At 48.2% G+C, this 20135-nt stretch overlaps 6 protein-coding genes and 1 non-coding gene across 7 annotated transcripts; 1 reads left to right on the forward strand and 6 right to left on the reverse strand.

The window, feature by feature from the left end:
* Window positions 1-269: 269 nt before the first annotated feature.
* Window positions 270-340, reverse strand: VTN77DRAFT_t103. The gene has a single exon. It is a non-coding gene; the product is annotated as a tRNA-Gly (tRNA).
* A 1530-nt stretch (window positions 341-1870) lies between these two features.
* VTN77DRAFT_6232 (uncharacterized protein) lies at window positions 1871-3736 on the reverse strand (the record flags this gene model as incomplete). Its single annotated transcript, XM_069422488.1, has 4 exons — window positions 1871-2299; window positions 2392-2680; window positions 2755-3308; window positions 3359-3736. The coding sequence occupies 4 exons, from the start codon at window positions 3734-3736 to the stop codon at window positions 1871-1873; spliced, it is 1650 nt and encodes a 549-aa protein (XP_069276194.1).
* Window positions 3737-5109: 1373 nt separating this feature from the next.
* On the reverse strand, window positions 5110-6353 carry VTN77DRAFT_6233 (uncharacterized protein; the record flags this gene model as incomplete). Its single annotated transcript, XM_069422489.1, has 4 exons — window positions 5110-5238; window positions 5296-5776; window positions 5887-6236; window positions 6315-6353. 4 exons carry the CDS (start codon window positions 6351-6353, stop codon window positions 5110-5112), a joined length of 999 nt encoding a protein of 332 aa, XP_069276195.1.
* Window positions 6354-8705: 2352 nt separating this feature from the next.
* On the forward strand, window positions 8706-10071 carry VTN77DRAFT_6234 (uncharacterized protein; the record flags this gene model as incomplete). The annotated part of the gene is made up of 4 exons (XM_069422490.1): window positions 8706-8711; window positions 8770-9467; window positions 9518-9618; window positions 9800-10071. 4 exons carry the CDS (start codon window positions 8706-8708, stop codon window positions 10069-10071), a joined length of 1077 nt encoding a protein of 358 aa, XP_069276196.1.
* Window positions 10072-10386: 315 nt separating this feature from the next.
* VTN77DRAFT_6235 (uncharacterized protein) lies at window positions 10387-13177 on the reverse strand (the record flags this gene model as incomplete). Its single annotated transcript, XM_069422491.1, has 19 exons — window positions 10387-10598; window positions 10692-10770; window positions 10844-10991; window positions 11043-11171; window positions 11224-11301; window positions 11367-11568; window positions 11626-11650; window positions 11715-11747; window positions 11807-11835; window positions 11891-11925; window positions 11984-12062; window positions 12143-12257; window positions 12320-12391; window positions 12447-12511; window positions 12635-12663; window positions 12731-12803; window positions 12871-12940; window positions 13011-13044; window positions 13095-13177. The coding sequence occupies 19 exons, from the start codon at window positions 13175-13177 to the stop codon at window positions 10387-10389; spliced, it is 1590 nt and encodes a 529-aa protein (XP_069276197.1).
* A 1084-nt stretch (window positions 13178-14261) lies between these two features.
* On the reverse strand, window positions 14262-16196 carry VTN77DRAFT_6236 (uncharacterized protein; the record flags this gene model as incomplete). Its single annotated transcript, XM_069422492.1, has 8 exons — window positions 14262-14961; window positions 15018-15241; window positions 15292-15350; window positions 15400-15649; window positions 15704-15754; window positions 15803-15940; window positions 15995-16025; window positions 16081-16196. 8 exons carry the CDS (start codon window positions 16194-16196, stop codon window positions 14262-14264), a joined length of 1569 nt encoding a protein of 522 aa, XP_069276198.1.
* A 1956-nt stretch (window positions 16197-18152) lies between these two features.
* On the reverse strand, window positions 18153-19588 carry VTN77DRAFT_6237 (uncharacterized protein; the record flags this gene model as incomplete). Its single annotated transcript, XM_069422493.1, has 2 exons — window positions 18153-19252; window positions 19324-19588. 2 exons carry the CDS (start codon window positions 19586-19588, stop codon window positions 18153-18155), a joined length of 1365 nt encoding a protein of 454 aa, XP_069276199.1.
* Between the last annotated feature and the right edge of the window lie 547 nt (window positions 19589-20135).

Consider the following 20135-nt stretch of genomic DNA (forward strand, 5'->3'; position numbering starts at 1 on the left):
TATTAGAATGTTTAAACGGGCAATAAAATGTCCAGATTAGCGTCTTGGCCTGGAAGCATCTCCATTGGCGTAGATATTTACTGCTCTCCAAGGTTAAGGTTGTAACTTACCATGGTTCCAAGTTGAATTTATTGGAAGACAATGCATTGAAGACTTAACCAATAGGATCTTACCGTAAACAAGCGAATATAAATCCGGACAATGAGAAAATTGAAAAAAAAAATGTTCAACAGGCTACATCGACCCTGTTGAAGTCAACATTGTATAGATGCATCATCCGCGAATCGAACGCGGGCCTCATCGATGGCAACGATGAATTCTACCACTAGACCAATGATGCTTGTTGTGGAGATTTTTAGGCCCCTAGAGATATATTAGTCTGAAGGCCGGACGCGCTAGGTAAGTAATCGGCTTCATTGGACCCACTCCGCCGAACAGGTAGGGAGTTGTGAGCGAGATCTTGAGCGTTGACAATGACAGATTATTTCCTCCATACATGATGTTGCTCCATTGTTCATAATGATGACAGCCAAGCGCCAGGCTCAGTCTGCGCTCTTCAGGCCTTCTTAGTCAGCCAGTCAGTCACCAGCAAACTGTCTGGGGCCAGGTGTTGATATATATATATTTCTGTATCCCATTATAAATCTCGCCAAAGAGCTCCGTATCACTTTTCTGGTCTACCGGCTTAGTCACAGGCTTCGTCGAAGGTTTGAACCAGTCGTGCTGCAGAAGGAATTCCCTTGACTGTCAACAATTCTGGATTTTGTGTTAAAAGTGGTCGTCATCGAGTCTCCTGAGGTGTTGGGGGACGGCTTAGGGGGATGTTGAATTAGCTGAGTACGGAGTAGTCGTCCCGAGTATGATTCATCGCGTTAATCGAGAGGAGCTCAATCCACGCCAAAAAAACCATGTTCAGAGATCTGCAAGACGAAATAATTTGCTTGGGCCAATAATTGCGGGGAAGCCACGGCATGAGCTTCCGAGCAGAATGCGGAGATGGTGAGTTTGCAAGTACTCTGTATTTGGAAAGATGTCAAATAGTCTACTCTGTATAAACAAGTGGAAGATTTTTCTGTCATAATTTTTTTTGAATAACCTGAAATAAGCAAGAATAGAATAAGCGCAAATCGTTCAAGAAAAAGGTAGAAGAAAAAGCTCAGGTACTGAAAAAAAAATGAGCTTAGATACTGAATTAATTCCTTGTCGGCGAATGCTGTGATTGCTATTCCGGATTAATTATATAAAAAATAGACTATTTATATATTTTAGGTCAACATTTCACGAAACATTTGTCCTTTTTTTTTTTCAAGGAAAGCAATATTATTTTTTAAACAAAGTGGGAATTGGTTAGACCAGTTATTTAAATTGTTTTTATTCACTTTATTTTCGACATAATTGTGGTGGAGAAATCCTAGTTTTATAGGAAACCGGGATAGGTGGAAACTTCTTGCGATGGACTACATATATTACGATTTGAATACTTCTCTATCATAATAATAATTATGAATAACTCAAAATAGACGCAACGTGTGTATTTATCTATTGCTTAAAGGAAACCTTGCTAGTATTGCCTGCTTGTATTACAGAATGAAACAACAACAGAAAAAAAGAGAGAGAGAGATGTTTTGTTGGCCTATAATCTAGTTACTCTTGATGAACAGGACCCCATTGGCTGCTGCAGTTATCTAAAGGGTCTGTTTGTAGACTACAATCGACCTTCGAAAGCGAACCTGATCCCGATATTGAGCATTTCATATCCTAGGAAGGCTTGTTTAACAAGCTTCCTGTTGATGGAATTGTGCTCGCAAGCATGGTATATTAAGTAGCAGTATGTTGAACAGTTGGATAAAAGACGCCAAGGGGAGTGTTGTTACGAAAATAGGCAATCAGATGCACTAGCCAGAGCTGGAGGCAGCACCGGGGATTCTCTGGCCTTGGGTGTAGCCTTGCTTCTTGGCCGAACCCGTACTAGTAAAGGGTCTTGCAGGTCGCTGATGCCAACGCTGATGAGTCGAGGAAGCTTCCCCCGATACAAGCCTTTTCCCACATCCAGTCGTTCCGTCTCATCTGCCATCTCAAACTCGAATTCACGCAGCAGCGTACTCATCAGTTTGTAGATGTTTGTCGTTGCGACCGTTTTGCCAATGCACTGGCGTCCTCCCAGACCGAAATGCATCAACAGTCCGGACTTGGCTGCGGTATCTGGGTCGTTCCACCGCGAAGGGTCAAATATATTATGATCAGGACCCCAGACGTCCGGATTATGATGGAATGCATGATTGCATACTGCAACAGAGGTCTAAAGTGATTTTTTTTTTCAAATTGTCAGTGCTATATCTCCGCAATCAAACACGATATACTGGCAGAAACAGGGAAAAGGGAGAGACGTACTCCTTGTGGAATATGCTGTCCTGCGACAGTGATTCCCTCCGGGGCCAGGACTCGTCTGGCAAGGGGCATGGTAAACACAGGCGTAATCCGGAAATTCTCTCTAATACAGTCGCGCAGGTACGGCAAAGACGCTTCGACAAGAGTGACTGGGTAAGCCGGTTGATCGGGCTCCAGAGGCGGGAGGTTGGCATCAATCTCCGCCACGCATTTTGTCATTATATCAGGGGCATGCAGAAGATGGTAGAAAAGTAAAGCGGCAGTCGCACCTGTCGTATGGGTTCCCGCAATGCTGATTAATTGATATCAGCAAAGAACTTCTGCATTTAGAATGGAGTGATCGCCTGGATTTATATCTCTACTTACATGAATCCGAATGCTTCGGTCTCCAAGTCGACCTGAGATAATCTTTCGCCAGTATCTGGATGCTTCGCTAAGATAAGGTTGGTCAAGATATCTTTCCTCTCGGTGGCAGCGATTCCGTCCTTCTCCGTGCTTCGGAGATTGGAGAGCCTTCGCTCCACGCATCGGGATGCTAGATCTGCGCATGCCTGACGGCCTTTGAAGAGTTTCTGCAAGCCTTGATGAGGGACCAGAGGAAGCCATCTTTTTAATTTCACTGTCATCATGGGCCACGCGCCAGTAACGGCGGCCAGCAGACTGTGCTCCATAACTGGAGGGGCGAGGGACTCGTCGTCAGCAATCTGAACACCGAAGGATTGGCTAAAGGCCAGTTCCCCAAGGGTGTCGATGACATAGTAATGTAAGGCCTTCTTCAGGTCAAAGACTTCATTTTTTGCCGCATAAACTCGTAGTTTGTCCTTTAGAATTTGGATATTCAAATCGAGATATTTTTCCATTTCTTTGACATAGGTGATGGAAAAGCTGTGCGACATATGTCGCCTTCTAATCGAATGCAACTACGTCAGCTGTCAGCATCCGTCAGGCAACAGTTCTGATAGATACTGACAGTCTCGTCTCTCATACCGAACACGTTCGGATGCGCCGCTCCGTACGCATCGTAGAATTCGGTCTTGGGCATCATCCTCGATCCTTTCTGATAGATGATCGGGATGGCACTTTCTTCGGTGATGCTGAGCTTGTCTGGGCCATAGCGCACAATCGGGCCATATTTCTGATGTAGCTCCGTCAGGTGGTATGGTTGCTGCAGTGTCATGAACTGGTGGACCTGCCAGAGGTCGGTGAGGGCTGCCAGGAAAGGGCCGGGATACTTGGCCAGCGGATGCAAGAAACGTTGATAGGCGATGTAACTGAGGAGCACCAAGAGACACACCCCAGTCGCGGTGGCCACGGGGAGAGCTATGAGCTCTCTGAGCAACAAAACCATGGTCCTGAATTTTTCCGCGATGGTCTTTCGTCTGAAGAAAAGCTCCCATAAAGCGATCATCATATATGCCTTACCTACTGGCACGTGTGCTACTCTTATCCTGGCCAATCGGGTTCGCAGTTTCCCAGTGGGTGCTCCACGGCCTCGAGAAGCGAGAATCCGATTCGTCCACCTTGTGCTCTATGAGGTCGTCACCCCGCATTTCTCCGCAGTATTAGAGGTGTGGGGATCCGGTTAGTAACGCCACATCCGATCGATTAACTTGCAAACATCCCCACTCATCTCAGCTCGATAACAATAAGCACGAGCAGCAGTTGTTCTTTTCCCTGAGGAATCGCTGACAAGACACTAAGATTGTAGGATGCCACTGGGACGAACGCCCAAGCGTCATCGACAAGAGCTGGCTTGCACGCAGTGCCGGCGGAAAAAATTCAGCGTGTTTATCTTGATCAAGACCAGAAGAATTGGTGTACAAAGAGCGGACAGTTCTTTCTTCCGGTAAAATATCTATTTATTGCGATGGAGTCGAGCCAAGATGTTCTGCTTGTAAAAATGTACGTCACTAAAGTAAATTTGAGAGAACTTCTCCCTGATGAGTCAGAAGTCTTGTCGCTGCCTTGCCAGGATAGTGGACATCTTTGGTGTTTTCATGATTGTAAATGAAAAGAAAAAAAAAAAGAAGAAGCAGCAAAAGAAAATGAGAATATTGAAATAAAATGGATCCTCTCTCCAATGCGCAATGCAATGTGACTTCTTTGACTTGTATAGCTGCTGACCTCGACTTGCTTGTCCAGGTGACAGGGACGGACGAGGGACATCGCTTCCAACAACAACAACAACAACAACAACACCAACAACAGACCTGACGATGGAAAACCTTCTCTTGCTGTACATCGAGCCTCCTTGTCGGCGGATCTTTAGAAGAAGGTTGATTATTTGTCTTGTGCAGTGATGTCTATGAATTATAAGGATTGTCTGATATGGTAATGCACAGACATTTTGAGGAAAATAAAATAAACTTATCTTATGCTCATTCCTTTGGGCCATGGCTTTTGGGATATTGGATTATGTGAATGTCTCCGGCATCCATTTTTGCCAGCCTGTCCCTAGACGGAACCTTGCTATTATTGGAGCAGGCCAAGGAATTGGAGAAAAAGCTTAGGTCTGTGTTTGCAATAATAGAGAATAGGAAAGGAGTAGATTAGTGGTAGTAATTGCTCTAATCTTAGGCAAATCGTAAGAAGGAAATTTTCTGGTGTTAAAATGATCACCTTGGAGCAGGAGGCCAGTGGCAGCTGGATCACAAATTAGAGTAATAAAAGTCTATGTTCAGGCTATCCTCCATAAATAATAGCAAGTTATCATAATAAAGTTCACTGATCGCAGAGCAGCATCTCGTCCTCCACATTCCCCCTACCATCTTCAAAGATTTCCTCAAAAGAGAGGTCATAATACTCCCACACGCTGCCACCGAATGCGTTGAAGATATCCTGCGCGCAGACCTTTATTTATCCACGAACCTTGATCCCGAGTTCTCGTTTCATTCGCGCCCTTCTCACCTCGGCGTTGAGTCCACGTGCAAAATCCATGTCGCCGTCCGCGCGAGCGGTGCGGGCGTCGGCGACATATTCGGCTTCATATTCATGGTCATCGTCGCCATCGTCCTCCCAGTCACCATCGATGGCGATCAGATATCCCCGCAGATGCTTTTTCTGGTACAGCATGCGGAATTGGTCGAGGTAGCCGATCTCCTTTGCATGAGCGGCCCGAGTTTGGAGTTCCGGTGGCAGAGGCATTTCCTCCATGTGGATATCATAGCGCTCTGCTCGATAGATGAAATGTTTGTGCGTGGGAGATTCAATCACCGACTCCAGGCTGGACTCATCAACCATGACGCAGATCTGATCGTGCAAGTCAAACGGGATCGGCAGATCACGCTCCCACCATGGTTTATTATACAGTTCGGCGAGCTTTTTATCGTCGAAGTCGTCAGAATCGGGGCTGCCTTGAGGTATTTTACGTTGGAGGATGTTGAATCGTCTAGAGGGTAGACATGTAGCGCAATGAGTTGTGGTTAGCGTAGTCAATTCAAAATGACGACAACCTTTGCGAAGGGAAAGGACAAAAAAAAAGAACAGGAAGCATCTAACCGTTTGACCTCCTCCACTCCTTGTCCCTGCAACGTCGGATCTTCTACCCACCTGATCTCAGTAGCATCTCGGACTACGGCGCTGAAGGAGCCCTCTTCACAGCATTCACGATCAAGGTCCTGCCATGATTCCTCGATCAGGCAATCCAGGCGGCTGAGAAAGAGCTGCCACCGCTCTTCGTCGCCATAGGCCGCACATCGATAGCCAAGGAACCCCTTGCGACCGGAACCGCGACCGAGAGGCGAACAAAACGGAGGGCGATCTTCTCCTGGCTCTTTATCGGAGGAGGAAACAGAAGAAGCACAATTCTGAGGCTGAGGCGGTCCTGGACGACGCTTACAGGAATGTTTCTGTCCAAGTTGGAGTCGTTTATCCTCATCGTCCTCATTCTCACAGATGTGACGATGTAGAAACTACGCCCAATGGACGATGAAGCTATTAGGACGGAGCTTGGATGAGAATACCATGGCAGGCTATTAAGTATGTGCATGTAACTGTACAAATGTTATCCTGGCAAGGTATTTATTTGTTGCTGATATAAGTGTAAGAATGATATGTGTCAGCGTTAGGGCCCGAATTACCGAGCCCTGTTCGCCTTCTAAGATAGTGCTGTACAAGGACCTTTCTAGGTTGTGGTTACAGGAAAGAAGAAGCGAGTTTTCCAAGGAACTTGGTCTTGATTTTATTCATTATAGGGTTGGGTGTGTTTTGCATGCGTCTGTCTTGAAATAGGATGGCTAGGACCAGACTCTCTGTTAAGACAAGTTAAACTATTGAAACCAAGTCACCTGTCTATTCAATGCTCACTTACCAATATACTTCGAGTGTATTATGAAGATGTCTTTGTTGTGATGTTTAACTAACAATTGATGAATTATCTCCGTATGCCAAACCATATCTATAACATCCATCCAGCCCATATAAGCAAGAGACATATACATTGGCAAAGGGATTGCATATTAGTGACAAATCGCATATTTGGCTATTAGCAAACGGATATGCAGCAGTCAGGGAGACAAATATTAGTAGGGGATCTAGCAAGAACTATGGCAAGGAATATGACTATGGTGCCCGCCTAGGAAGTAGATGATCGATACCTACTACCTAATACAAGAAATACGGTGAAGAAAATATAGCAAGGGATAAGGTAAGGAGCCCACCTGGGAGGGAGATGATAAAACATACTTATATAGTAGGTAGGCCTGGGGGCAAAAAGTCCAGGAATAGAACAGGTGGTCTCTCTTTAACGCTTAAACCAGTTGAGGAAATTGAGACCTGCAAGGCACCAAGGCGTGTAGTGGCAATAAGAACAATAATATACAGGACCACAAACACTCCACAGGAGCATAATAAGAAGCATCGTGCTCCATAAACAGTGACTAATCAATACATTATGTGACTTGTCAAGCGATCAGCAGCAAATCGACATCAACATGATCTCGTATTCGTATTCGTGTTCGCATAATAAAATGCGTCGTGGCCGTCGTTCAATAATAATAATACTCCACTAAGAAAATAGGCAACCACGAAAAATAGAGTCAGAGTCGTTCACTTGGCCAGAGAATTATTCCGCATCATCAAAGCCAGTATTATTTCTGTCTTGTGGCAACACAGGAACAAATAGGCGGCAAACCGTGAGTTGTGTTCCAGAAATAGAAAAGAAGTCTGCAATCAGATTTATTAATACAGTAGGCGCGTTGGTAAGACCCCCACTCATTATCATGAGGACAATTATCATCACAATCAGAATAAATGGACAGAAAACGAATGATAAGTATAACGTAAGGGGCTGTCGATTTCAGTTAACATCTTGAACCTTCATTTAGCCGTATACGAAAATGCAGTTCTATTATGCCCGAGGTTATGGATGTTATTAAACCAGAACGAGGCAATTGCACTCCTTTGTACTAGTCTCATGTTATGAGGGCTATACTATGCCTGAGAAATTACTTTGTTCAATGATTGTAATGGTTTGTCATGGGATGCTGGTCAAGGACTCGGCGAGCCCTTACTGATGATTCTTTTGTGTTTCAACTATACTCCTGCTGAGAAATCCTGCAGACCTTGAGCAGAAAGTCATTAAAATTGACAAGGGTTGTAGAAAACAGTCTTCATTGGCGACAAACTGCCGCCGTTTGAAATGTAATTCCTGCATCATTATCTACCCCGGCACGATCTCGGATGTATCAATGCCGAAAGAAAAATGAGGACGTTCATCTTTTCTGGATATAGTTACCTTTTGTGGGGTTGAGTCAGAAGACCCGACCTTAAGTCCATTTAACTTGGTTGCCTGGCACTGCCATGAGATCTGTGAGCGATTTCGTGGATAGGACGGACTAGTTACTACGGAATCTACTGGTAATCGGCATTGATGCAGCGCCCGGGCTGTATAAAGCGGCCGGAAGGTCTACTAATTTGACTGCAATCATTCTCTACCATTCGTTATCTTCTACGATTTTATAGCTACTTTTTTCAGACCAGAATGGCAAGTCTCCTTGCATTGTCGCTGCTCGGGCTGGCATCAGCTACTGCTAATGCCACGGATATATTGACTGGAGTCACCGTCACAACATCACTGGGGGCATTCAATCTCACCACTGCTGCAGCTTCTGCATGCGAGGGACTCTCTGCCTCCTACTCCAGCCAGGTTCTGTTTCCGAACTCGACAAACTACTGCGCAAGCCACTGACTACTGGGACATCCGTGCGGATCTGGCCCCCGCTTGTATCTTCCTGCCCACCACGGCAGATCAGGTGGCCGACGCAGTAAAGAAGCTCGGTGCAGCGAATGCTCAATTCGCAGTCCGTGGAGGGGGTCACATGAACGTAGGTTGAATTTGAACCTTTGAACCTGTCTGAAACTACCTGCTTACCGGACATATAGTATCCCGGATCAAATAACATCGAGGGCGGCGTTCTCATCGCATTAAGCGGGTTGCAAGATATCAAAGTCCACAACGACACGGTTGAACTGGGCCCCGGATTGAGATGGTATCAGGTCTATGATGCACTGGAGCCGTACGGCCGACTCACCCTGGGTGGCCGTCTCAAGACAATCGGCGTCCCAGGTCTCAGTCTGATCGGGGGATTCCACTATTTCATCAACAAGTATGGCTTCGTCATGGACCAGATCGTGAGCTACGATGTCATTCTTGGCAACGGCACTCAGATCACGCCCAACCGCACCGCACATAAGGACCTCTTTTGGGCCCTGAAAGGCGGTGCAAATAACTTCGGGATCGTCACGAAATTTATCTTCAAGACCTATGCTATCCCCCAAGTCAGCAGTACCATCCAGGAGTTCAACGAAAACGGCATCTACGACTTCATCACCGCGTCCACGAACCTTGCCAAACTCGATGACCAGAAGAATCCCATTGCTGCTGGCGGTGTGCTGACTATCAATTATAATGCGACCACCAAGGAAGTATCAGCGTTGCTGCTGGGTCTGCAGGAAGGGGTCAGTAACCCGCCATCGCAATTTGCAAACTTCACAGCAATCCCGGGGCCTGTCAAGATCAACAACGTGACCACCGCTGCACAATGGGCTTCGACTCTCGAAACGCCGAATCAGATGTTTCGGTATGCTTTCGAAGACGTACTCTGCTTCAAGGCTTGGCTAACAGCGACAGGGTCATGTTCTCGCACCACACCATCAAGCCAGACGCGGATGTGCTGTACTCTTTATACCAAGCCTGGAAGAGTGGCGTCGACCAGATCGCCGATGTGCAAGGTCTGTACCCTACCTTTGTGATGAACATACTGCCTCGAGGCGCCGCTCGGGTGGGCACAAGACCAACGGAGTCGGTAACGTGTGGGATCTGGACGATACACAGCCTTGGATCCGTAAGCAGGCCTTGCAGAACACCTTTGTCTCTGTAAAAAGAAAATAGTTCTGCTAACTGCATGGCAAGTCTGGCAATTCAGCACTGGCTGGGCGCTTGAACAGGACGACCTGCGAGTAGAGGCCAGGTCGCGCCAACTGATTACCCATCTCCACGCCGAGAACAGAGCCAAGAACCTGTCGTCCGAATTCATCTATATGGGAGACGCGGGCGAATGGCAGGACCCTTATGCCGGATTCCCGCCTGCGAACGTGGCGCGGATGAGGGCCATCAGAGCGGCATATGACCCCAATGGAATCTTCTCCCGATTGAACTGGGGCGGATTCAAACTGGGGTTGTGAGCGAAGGTGGTAGGAAGGATTCAGATCTGTGGAGAGTGAAAGGTGTTCTGCATTGCTAGGAAGAGAACACCTTTCTGTATAGGCGGTACCTAGCGTTTCTGCTCACATATGACAAGATAATTATTAGTCTGAGCCAGGTTAGCATAATACTATCATTCATATGTTCGATAGAGTTAGTCTTCCATCTTCTTGGAAGAAGATATATTCATATATATGCCATATATATCTAGATATGTACTCACACATCTACATTGAAACGTACATGAAACGAAGTCCCCACGGTCACCACGAAAGTATTCGTTGCCTAACCTATTTTCACTGCCAGTTTCCTTCTTCTCCTTCTTCTGCTTCCGTGGCCTTCGGGAATTCTTCCACGGAAATCCTATTAACCGGCTGATCATTATTGTGATCGCGCGCCATCATCCCGTCGAGGTTCACTCTGGGGCCGGTGAAATTCTTTCGACCGTCGACGATCCACTGTATCACGGAAATGATGAGGATGATGCCAAATGCGACGATGCAGTAGTCTGTAGCAGAGAGGGACAGGAAACGTTAGACACGAAGCAGGTATAATGCGGATTAGAAAACCTTCCAACAGGGGATTTAGGAATGGCTCTTACTCATGCTGCTTGCGTCCACGGGGAGATCTGGCGGAAAGAGGAAAAGCACCGTCGTGAGGATAATAAAGGACAGGGCAGTCTGCATGGAGGCATTCGCAGGGAGAAGGGTCAGTCCAGTCAAAGTTGAAGTTCATGTTAAGTAGGAGACACACCAAATCAGCCACCCAGCCAAACAGAGGAGACAACCTCCACGGCCGAGCGGGCAGGACGTTCCGTCCGCGGAGACAGTGCACGGCGATGGGCATGCCATATGAGATGTTGAGCGCGACGACAGAAGCGGAGATGATGGCGTTGAAGGCGCTTTCATCGTCAGTACTGATGTCTGACCAAAGGCGCAGGTTTGCCGCTCACCTGGTTGAAGCGAGAAAGATGCAGCCGAATATGATGACCAACGCGGTTGTCAAGTACAGCGCATTCAACGGCAGGCCCAGCCTGGGATGGACCTTGGCGAAAACGCGGGAAAATGGGAGACCGCCATCCCTAGTTAGTGTCAGATGGAGATAGCATCACGTCGAAGAGGGAAAGAGATTACCTAGCAAAAGCAAAGATCATCCGACTGCTTGTAGTCATCACGCTGATGGTGGCAAAGAGGAGACACACCAGGGGCAGCCTTTATCATTACTCTTGCCGTTAGTACACTGTATGAATTTTGTGGATACTGACGAAGGTGCCTACATAAGGAGACAGATAGCACCAGCATCGTTGTGAGTCGCATTCTTCAGAATTTGCAGAAGGGGCCCGGCTGACGACTGAATCACCTCGTCCAAATTGCCCGCCACAAAGAGCAGGATCATCAGGAAGATGGTCCCTGTGAAGGTGCCGATTCCCACACATGCGACCATGATCTTGGGGCCTTCGATTGAGGCATTGGGGATTTCTGCGTCGCCTTATTTTAAGACCGTGTTTAAGGGAAATCATTTTCAGACGTGGTTACCTTCAATCATGTGTGCGACGGCATCCTACAGTGTACAAATAGTAAGTGCCACAGTCTGGACGCAAACCACACCAGGAACTTGAACGTACAAACGCCGTCAGACCGAGTCCGCCTTGTAGCAGCTAGAAGATCGCTGTTAGATCGCGTCATAATCATCATAAGAAGACGGAGCAAAACTTACTCCCAACAACCATGCAATACCATCAGGCCCTACAGCAAGGTCCATAAGTATATAGTTTGACAGACGCTCGTTGAGAACTCTTACATCCTGTCTCGTTGATGAATTGGCAAAAGACGAGGCTGGATGGTCAATATTGTAATCCTTCAGTGTACGAAAGAATGAGTTACGAGAACGTACTACGCAGAGTTATAATCCGGTGAAGCACATGCCAGTACGGTGATCGACACTACTACAAACCCGGAAATCGACCATATAACTGGCAAGCCGAAAGGAAAGCAAGTCAGCGGTCTGGTTGAAACCAACATAACCGGAAGACTTCGGCATTCCAATACATACATGCGCCTTTCATGATCGGAGGGAGAATTGAGTTCATAAATGCGTTGACGACGAAGGCAATTATCGTGAATCCAATATAAATCAGAAATTGGTGCCAGTCTTTAGACTCGTATGTCTTGGATAAAATGGAAATCAGTCAAAGAAAGAGAGAGAGCATAATGAGGAAGTGCTGCGTACTGGATGCATCAGGGAGACAACCCCAAGAATCAACTGGCTTCCAAGGAGTGCGTTGGTGGCAACAAGCGCGACCTAGGCTAATGAGCTGCCAATCTACAATATTATCCTCGTCTGTTTGTTCACGTACCCAGCCGGCGCTGTTTACCCATCCCGTGATCCACGACAGGATCGGCACGCATTTCTTCCACGAGACTTGATGTAGTCACTTAGCAGAGATCTGATATAGAGAACTGAGAAGGGTGAACTTACTGACTGTGCAAATCGTCGGCTTAACCTATGAATATAAAAGCTACATGAGAGGGATAATAGGCTTACCTGCAACCCAATGATACTGACCGCCAGCTCTGGTTCTATCATCAGCGGGATGTTCTTGTCGAGCCTAAGATAATTGGAGCAGCTTTGCCGACTTACGTCGGATATGCGGAGAGAAATTCCCCAAGCGACGCTGCTATGCAGAGCGTACAAACTCCGGCGGTGACACAGCCTGTTGGATTAAAAGCCAAATCAGTTGAGTCAATTCCTGCAGAATAGGCCGTAGAGATAAAGCATACCCCAGATCACGCTTGTACTGCCACCCGATGTGAGACTTAAGGATAGACTCGCTGATAGAGCGGTCCATGACTGGATTACATACGCAATTAGAAAACTAGGTCCTGCTTGATCGCAGACGAACAGAAGAAAATGAACATACATTCAGAATTGCAAACGCTAGACCCAGCATCGCTCTAGAAATATAGATCAGTGGGATGTTCCTTGGAGAGTTGGGCATACGCACATGGTCGAGAAATTGCGCTTCAATTCGGGCCGGTGGCCCATGGCTGCCAACTGGGCATCGTCGTCAAGTTGCTGCGCTTTCATTTTGTCCACTCGTTCATCAGATTATTTCGCTGATCAGCAAGAAGAGGAAGAAAGATAAAGAACAAAAGAGGCATCAGATGGAATTATAGTATCGCTCGCGGTAGAAGGCAGAATGGACCATGTTGAAACCACCACGGGTATACATTCCTGATTTGAAATCAGACGCGTGACATGATTCGACGATCTAGATACTCCAGCCTCTTGAACGAACACGGTTACATCAGCTGGAGCTTAGCATCGAAGGCCCATACAAGCTTCGTCTCGGCGCGATGGTCGAATCAAGGATTTCTCTGTGGCTGCTGACTCATGCGGTGGCGCTTCTGGCACGCGGGGTAACCACTGATCGAGTCCACTTGAAGTCACCACTGAAATCACCCCTCATCCTTCATTAATCTGGCTTATTGTTGAAGTATGCTGCTTCTTGATAGCAGATGAAAACAGCATGATCATTGTTTCACAAATGAAGTCAAATTTGCTCCAATCATGCAGCGGCCTGTGTAAGTCACGTGAATAAATCCCACATGACTTTTAAACCCCAATCAGGACTAGCGTGTAGCGTCTTGAAGCTTTCCACCAAGTCGCATCCTCGAGTTTTTCTTGCCTATGTATAATCTGCATCATGCACCATCCTTGATGGTGAGACTTGGTCTTTGAGTCAGTCGTGTCTTTCCAAAAGGTACACTCAGCCTGCTCAGACAGGAGGGATCACGAAGCTGATCTGATTTATTGGGACTTCTCTTTCCTTCTTGTCTCTCCCGTTCGCTCAATTAGCAAGAATACATTCTCGAGAAAAGTTATTTGGCATCATGAATACTAGTGACAGAGTAAATTACTTATGCTTCTCTGCCAATCATCCGCTCAACCCGCTCCTTTTCTCCCGCATCAGAGGCGCTGCTTCGACAGACATCCTGGTCCGACATTGTCTTATCAAAATGAGTATGAATGATAAGATTAGCGGATCCCTGCTCTGTCTGTATAAGTGGACAATTCTTGCAGAGAATCTACTGCAAGTGAGAGATTATTAGCTGCCGCCACCAATTTTCATCAATCAGACCTTCCACATATACATATATGTAGGAACGCATCAGAACCCATTAGTCTGGAAACTCGACACAGTCCAACCGTTCTGCACCGAATACTCGCTTGGCGGCGTGCTTCCGTGCAATCTCTCATAGTGTGTCTCCCCGGTACAGTTTCCCTTGATGCAAGACGCGATTTCAGTGCCAACGAGCTGTCCCTCGAACCACGCACCTTGCAAGAACCCATAGTATTCGGTGCTGGTGGCCTCGCCGGCAAAGTACAGCCGGCCAACGTTGGCTCGCAGGTTCTGGTGCATCTCGAGCGTTACCCCTTGCGGCCAGTTGGAGTAGCTCCCGTAGGCCCACGGCTCGAGGCTCCAGCGGGGATACATGAAGGTGATCGGTTCAGGGACTTGATCGGCTCCGAACATGTCTCGCAGCACGGCCAGCACTTCATGCTTGGTCACGTCGTCATTCTGCTGCTCGACGCGGTAGGACTCGTCATGGACGACCGTGACAAAAATAATGCCCGACCCTTCCAGGAAGCCTGGAGTGTCGAGGGACTGCCAGACAGGGTAGTATCCCCGGGTATCAGGATCCGCATACAGGAAGTACTGCGTCGACTTGTCCCAGAACACCTGATCTGGCGGAAACTGGAGGAAGATCTTGGTGTAGGTGCCCATCTCAAAGGTCTCGATGCCTTCCCGTTTCCATTCCGGGAAGGGGGGTTGGAAATCGACCGCGTCCTGCTGGAGGACTCCGACACTAGTCGCATGTAAGGTCGTGGATATGTCAAAGGGGGCGAAGCGGATTACACTCACGAAAACGTGCAGATGGTGTAATCTGCCTCGATACAGCTTCCATCCTTGTTATATACCGTGACACCGTTGTCATCATAGGTTACGTTGGTGACGATGGTGTTCAACCAGAGTCGCGAGTCGTTTTTTGCCAGGAAGGTACTAGCCTCTCCCTCGAGCCAGGTGTTGAAACCGCGCTGGTCAGTTACGAAATTGTTTGCATCTGACCATTGGTAGAATGACGTGTTCTTGAAGATGCTATTAGTTATGCTAAGCAATCAGTGGATACAAGACTCACGTAGTTGACGATCCCGAAGACTTGGGAGCTGAGTTCGGGTTCATACGCGTATTCCCAGTCTGGTCGACTCAGTGACGGATTCGATCTGTAGAGACAGGACAAACATACCCCATTCCCACCATTCCACCGCTTGTTTTCTCATATCCTTGCGCGGCTTCCACCCGCTAAGGCTCAGGCCAGCTCGGACACTGCGATCTTGGAGGTTGTTCAGAAGGATTGTGCCTGCATCCTGTTCCAGTATGGAGTACGCATTGTTGAATTCGTCGATCAGATCGGTGTAGTCGTGAGCTCCAGTCTCGTCGAATGTAGCGATGGAGCTGTAGTTCGAATATGTGCTGTTGACACCGTATTTCTGGACCTGTCGAGTCGTCAGTAGAAGCAAGAAGCAACACAAGAATCGATCAGGACATACAAGAGTCCAAATGGGATTCTGGGGGCCTCCGGGCGTTCCAAGGCCCTGGACCTGCTGTCTGTTAGTACACAACGACTGAAGTGGATGGCTGGACAGTACCCAGTTCGCTCCCAACTCGACAGTGAACGGCTCGCCGTTTGCGTCTTGACCGAAAGTCGTATGTTTCATCCTGCCCCCGATCTCGGAATTATACTCGACAATTATAAAGTCGTTGATAGATTGGTTGCTCAGTGCTTGCTTTTACCAATGTCAACACGATGCCATAATCATCCGCCTGTTCAGACTGCCTACCGCTGCAGTGATACCTGCGACGCCTGCGCCGCTGAATGCACTATCAGTTTCTGACTACCTATTATATAGAAATGAGCTCTGCTTACAGGATGGCGACTTTCGTTTTATGACATGTCTGCTCAGTGCCAGGAATGGGGTTCGTCAGCCCAAAGCGCAGCCATAAGGCTAGAGAAAGCAAGCTCGCTGAACTGATAACCCTCATTGCGTGCGACCAGCAGAAACGCCGTCAGATGCAACCTCTCCATATAGTCCTTGGATGAGCTGAGTTCCATGGACAGCTCCACTCCCAATATATATAGGGACCTCGGCTGACCAAATACCTGCATGGCGTCCCTGCAGGACCAAGCCTCTGCGGATATCATCGCGATGTGGGTCAGCCAGACTCGAGCTCACTCGTCCTCGGCAGCAGGCAGCTTTATCTGCAGAAATCACATTGTCTTGACTGGAGTGAGTGGTGAGCGCTCAGACGGCCTTATCAGCAGGCTTAGCTGAGAAGAGCAAGTCCTTGCGGTAGCTGCACGATAAGCCTGCGTCAGAGGTATGCAAGTACAACGGACATCATCCCGCGTGTTACTGTCTAGCCAGAATTGTAATTTAATTATATCGCCGTCTTTTCTGCCAATTGGATGGGGTTGCTTGATTGACTGATTTCGCTGCTTCATATTTGGACATTGTAGAGAAGGTTTCCCCGGAAAAACTGGGATACCGCGAATCATCAACAATAGTAACCATCTGATCTGGATAATCCCCGCAGTACGTAACAATCAACCCTTGCATCCCTACTAATGATAATTGGAGGAATCGCCCCTGGCCTGACAAATTACTAGCACAGCAGGCCAAGACTGCTACCCCTCAGTGGGTCAGCGCGGGTAGGTATCATTTAATTGACAAAGTGCCTATGGCAGTAACAGTGACCGGATAAATCTATATTACACCGTATCATATGATAATTAGTGCTATTTACTTACTGAAGGTGAATCGGTGATGATCGCAGCAGATGATGGTATATCCAGTCATGCGTGGAATGTTGAACGCCGTTATTCATTGTATTATAATCACGTGAGTACATAAACTGCAGGGAATTTCCCTGATACCCCTGCTCAGTTCAGCGGCCTGTGTGGCTTCAATTAGGTATCTGAAATTCATCACAGACCAATATCTGAGGCATAGCCTAGAGTTAGGTATATCACAGGACTTTCCTCTCTGGAGTCAAGTCGAGGATACACCTGAAAGAAAAACTGGTAGCAGCGCAATTGACTTTCAATGGTGGTCAGCAACGTCCTAGTCTGATTCTGGAACTGCTCCTGCAAGAGGCATTGCCCGTATGGGCGATGGTGGCAACGCAAGTAAAAAAACAAACACATTGTCCTGTATGCGAAATAAATTTCTTACGTGCTCTGCTCTATATTATAATCCTAAAATAACCCGAAACGAACAGATATCCGTCTCGTTCGCTTCTCCATCTGTTGCGTTGGATCTTTGCTGCGGTTTTCACAGAGAGGGGCTCGTTTTATTTATCTCCCTTCTCTCTCTCTTTTTGCTTTTTTGTGAATCCTCAACACGATGGCCCTGAGAATATGTTTGTAATTCTAATTTACGTCCGCCTTTCTAGTTTTTTTTTAAAAAGTTAAACCAGATGGTATCAACATGTTCAGCGGGCATTCGAGTCTATACGGTATACAAGCCTTACGGGTCCCGCTTCGCTTGACTGGTTTTTGAAGAGAAAAAAATACCTGTTCTATATGCATGGGACTCCTCGCCCCCAGGTCTAGGTACACTATATATAAGTAGTTTTTTGTCATCTACTTTCCAGACGGGCTCCCTGGTCCTATTCCTTACAACATTGTTTCCACCGTTTTTTTTTTTTTGTATTAAGTAGTCTTTATTATCTACTTTTCAGGTGGGCTCCCTACCTATATACCTTGCTACATAATAAATTTGGTGTTGAATGCGTATGTACTCCGTATATGTTGCTCTTTGCAGCCACGTGACAGTTTGCAGCAACGGATTTTAATATTTTACAGTATATGGGAAAAGGATACACTACATGATTAGAGGCACTTCTGCTAACTCTTCAGGTCTGACTGTATTTACTATGATGACTGTTGCTATGACACCCCCAATCGACTCCTCTTCCCACTATTCTATCTGAAGCAATCTACTCTCGTCGAGGGTTGGAAATAGTTCCCGGAGGAGGAATCACATCCGGACCAGTAACCGAGCAAGCCAGCGCCTCGGTGGTGTTTCCGGGAGCGGCCAACTTCGGCATGGTCGGGAAGGTCGGCTGCTGCTTCTTGAGGGCGTCTAGATCCAGGAAGTCGAGCAGGTCGTTCGCGTTGGCGTCGCGGTAGGTCAGCGACGGGAGATTCCACTTCCGCTGCAGCGTGGCCAGAACTGAAGTGTGGTCGTACAGAACGTGGCTCACGTAGCCACCGGCCTTCGCGTACGGAGAAACAACCACGGAGGGAACGCGGAATCCGTAGCGGGCAAAGCCTTCATACTGGTACTCACCCGGCAAGACGATCGGGGCCACATCGTCGGGCTTCAGCGCCGGGGGCGGGGGCACGTGGTCGTAGTAGCCACCGTGCTCGTCGTAAGTCAGGATGAAGAGCGTCTTGAGCCAGAGAGGCGATGAGCCAATGGCTTCGACGACATCAGCCAGGAGCGCCTCGCCGACCACCACGTTCTGCGGGTTCTCCTGTGACTGAGTGGCGTAGTTGGGGTCGAGGAAACTGAAGGCGGGCAAGTTGCCGGCGCGGGCGTCGATCATGAATTGCGACAGATTCCTGACGTTCTTGACCTCGCTGGCGTAGTCGTTGGCGCCGTAGAAGTCGGGAGTGGCACCGCTGATGGTGGTCCAGTCCGCAGCATAGTTGAGCCAGGAAATGTTGTACTTGTCGAACTCGTTGAAGATGGTCCCCGCGGGCGCATAGCCGGCAGTCAGGTTGCTGTTGTCGTCCGTGAGGCCGCGGGACGTCCCAGCGATGAGGTATCTCCTGTTCGGCCAGGTCTGGGCCAGGACCGAGCAGAACCAGCGGTCACCAATGGGGAACTGCTCCGCCAGGCTGTAGGTGAAAGGCAGGTGGTGCGCGGTGTAGTAGCCCATGGCCACGCCGCCGACGATTTCTGGGATGGTCGGGCTGATTTGGGTGCGCACAAAGCCGTCGTTGGTGCCGTTGTTGTAGGCATTGTGGCTGGCCATCCACTCCTGGCTGGGTCGCTGAGGCGTTGGCAGGTGGTCGGCATGGGAAAGGCGTGCTGAATGGAGCCGTTGGAGTAGGGGTTGGTGTTCAGGGGGTTGCCATTCGCATCCTTGGTGAAGCCGTCACCGCGGCTCAGCATGCCGAAGATGTTGTCATAGGAGTGGTTCTCCAGCATCAGGAAGACGATGTGCTCGATCTCCGGGAGAATGTCCGTCCCCGGGGGGAGATCGGGGAAGGGCAGAGTCCCAGGCTGGCGCAGCGTGTCACGGCCAAGGGCCTTTAACGCTGCAGCGACGCTGTCATCTTGCTGGCCAGGGACCTTGTACGGAGCCGCAGCTACAGGACCGACTGCACTGAGAAGTGCGAGGGCTGCCGAAGGAGAAAGGCGCATGTCGTCAGGATGAAGTTACGAGAAAAAGGCCGATGCAAGACACCGTTCAGAACGCCGCACCTTCATTCATCCCATGATTGCAGGCTCTTTAATAGTTGCGACGCAGGCCGCTGAAGCTGTCAGTCAGTTCCAGTCAATTCCCACGTGGGCATACTCGGACGAGCAGGGCATCGACTGGCGATGCACATGGGCAGAGCGTTGATTTGCAATTGGTGGGAGTCGAGGGGATTTTATTTTCCGCATGCTTTCTAGGATCGCGATGCTAAAATCGATCATGTTAATTGTCATTGGCGATGAAGCCAAGCGCAGGATGAGGTCGGCGAAGTCCCGGCACGCTGGAAGTTGTCTGCCACCCGCAAAGCTTGAGAACAAATACCTTTTCTCTGATTGGACCAGTACATCTTCCCGAAATGAAGGCTCCACTCGCTAGACATGCTTAAAGTTAACGCTAAAATAAAAGCTCCCGGAACCCTAATTCGGCAGATGAAGTAGTCCCAATTAGGAAGGAAGATATCGGACATCCAACCATTCCCTATGATTTGTGGTC

Source organism: Rasamsonia byssochlamydoides, assembly GCF_041956645.1.
Source record: "Rasamsonia byssochlamydoides strain NRRL 3658 unplaced genomic scaffold VTN77scaffold_48, whole genome shotgun sequence".
Classification (NCBI taxonomy): domain Eukaryota; kingdom Fungi; phylum Ascomycota; class Eurotiomycetes; order Eurotiales; family Trichocomaceae; genus Rasamsonia; species Rasamsonia byssochlamydoides.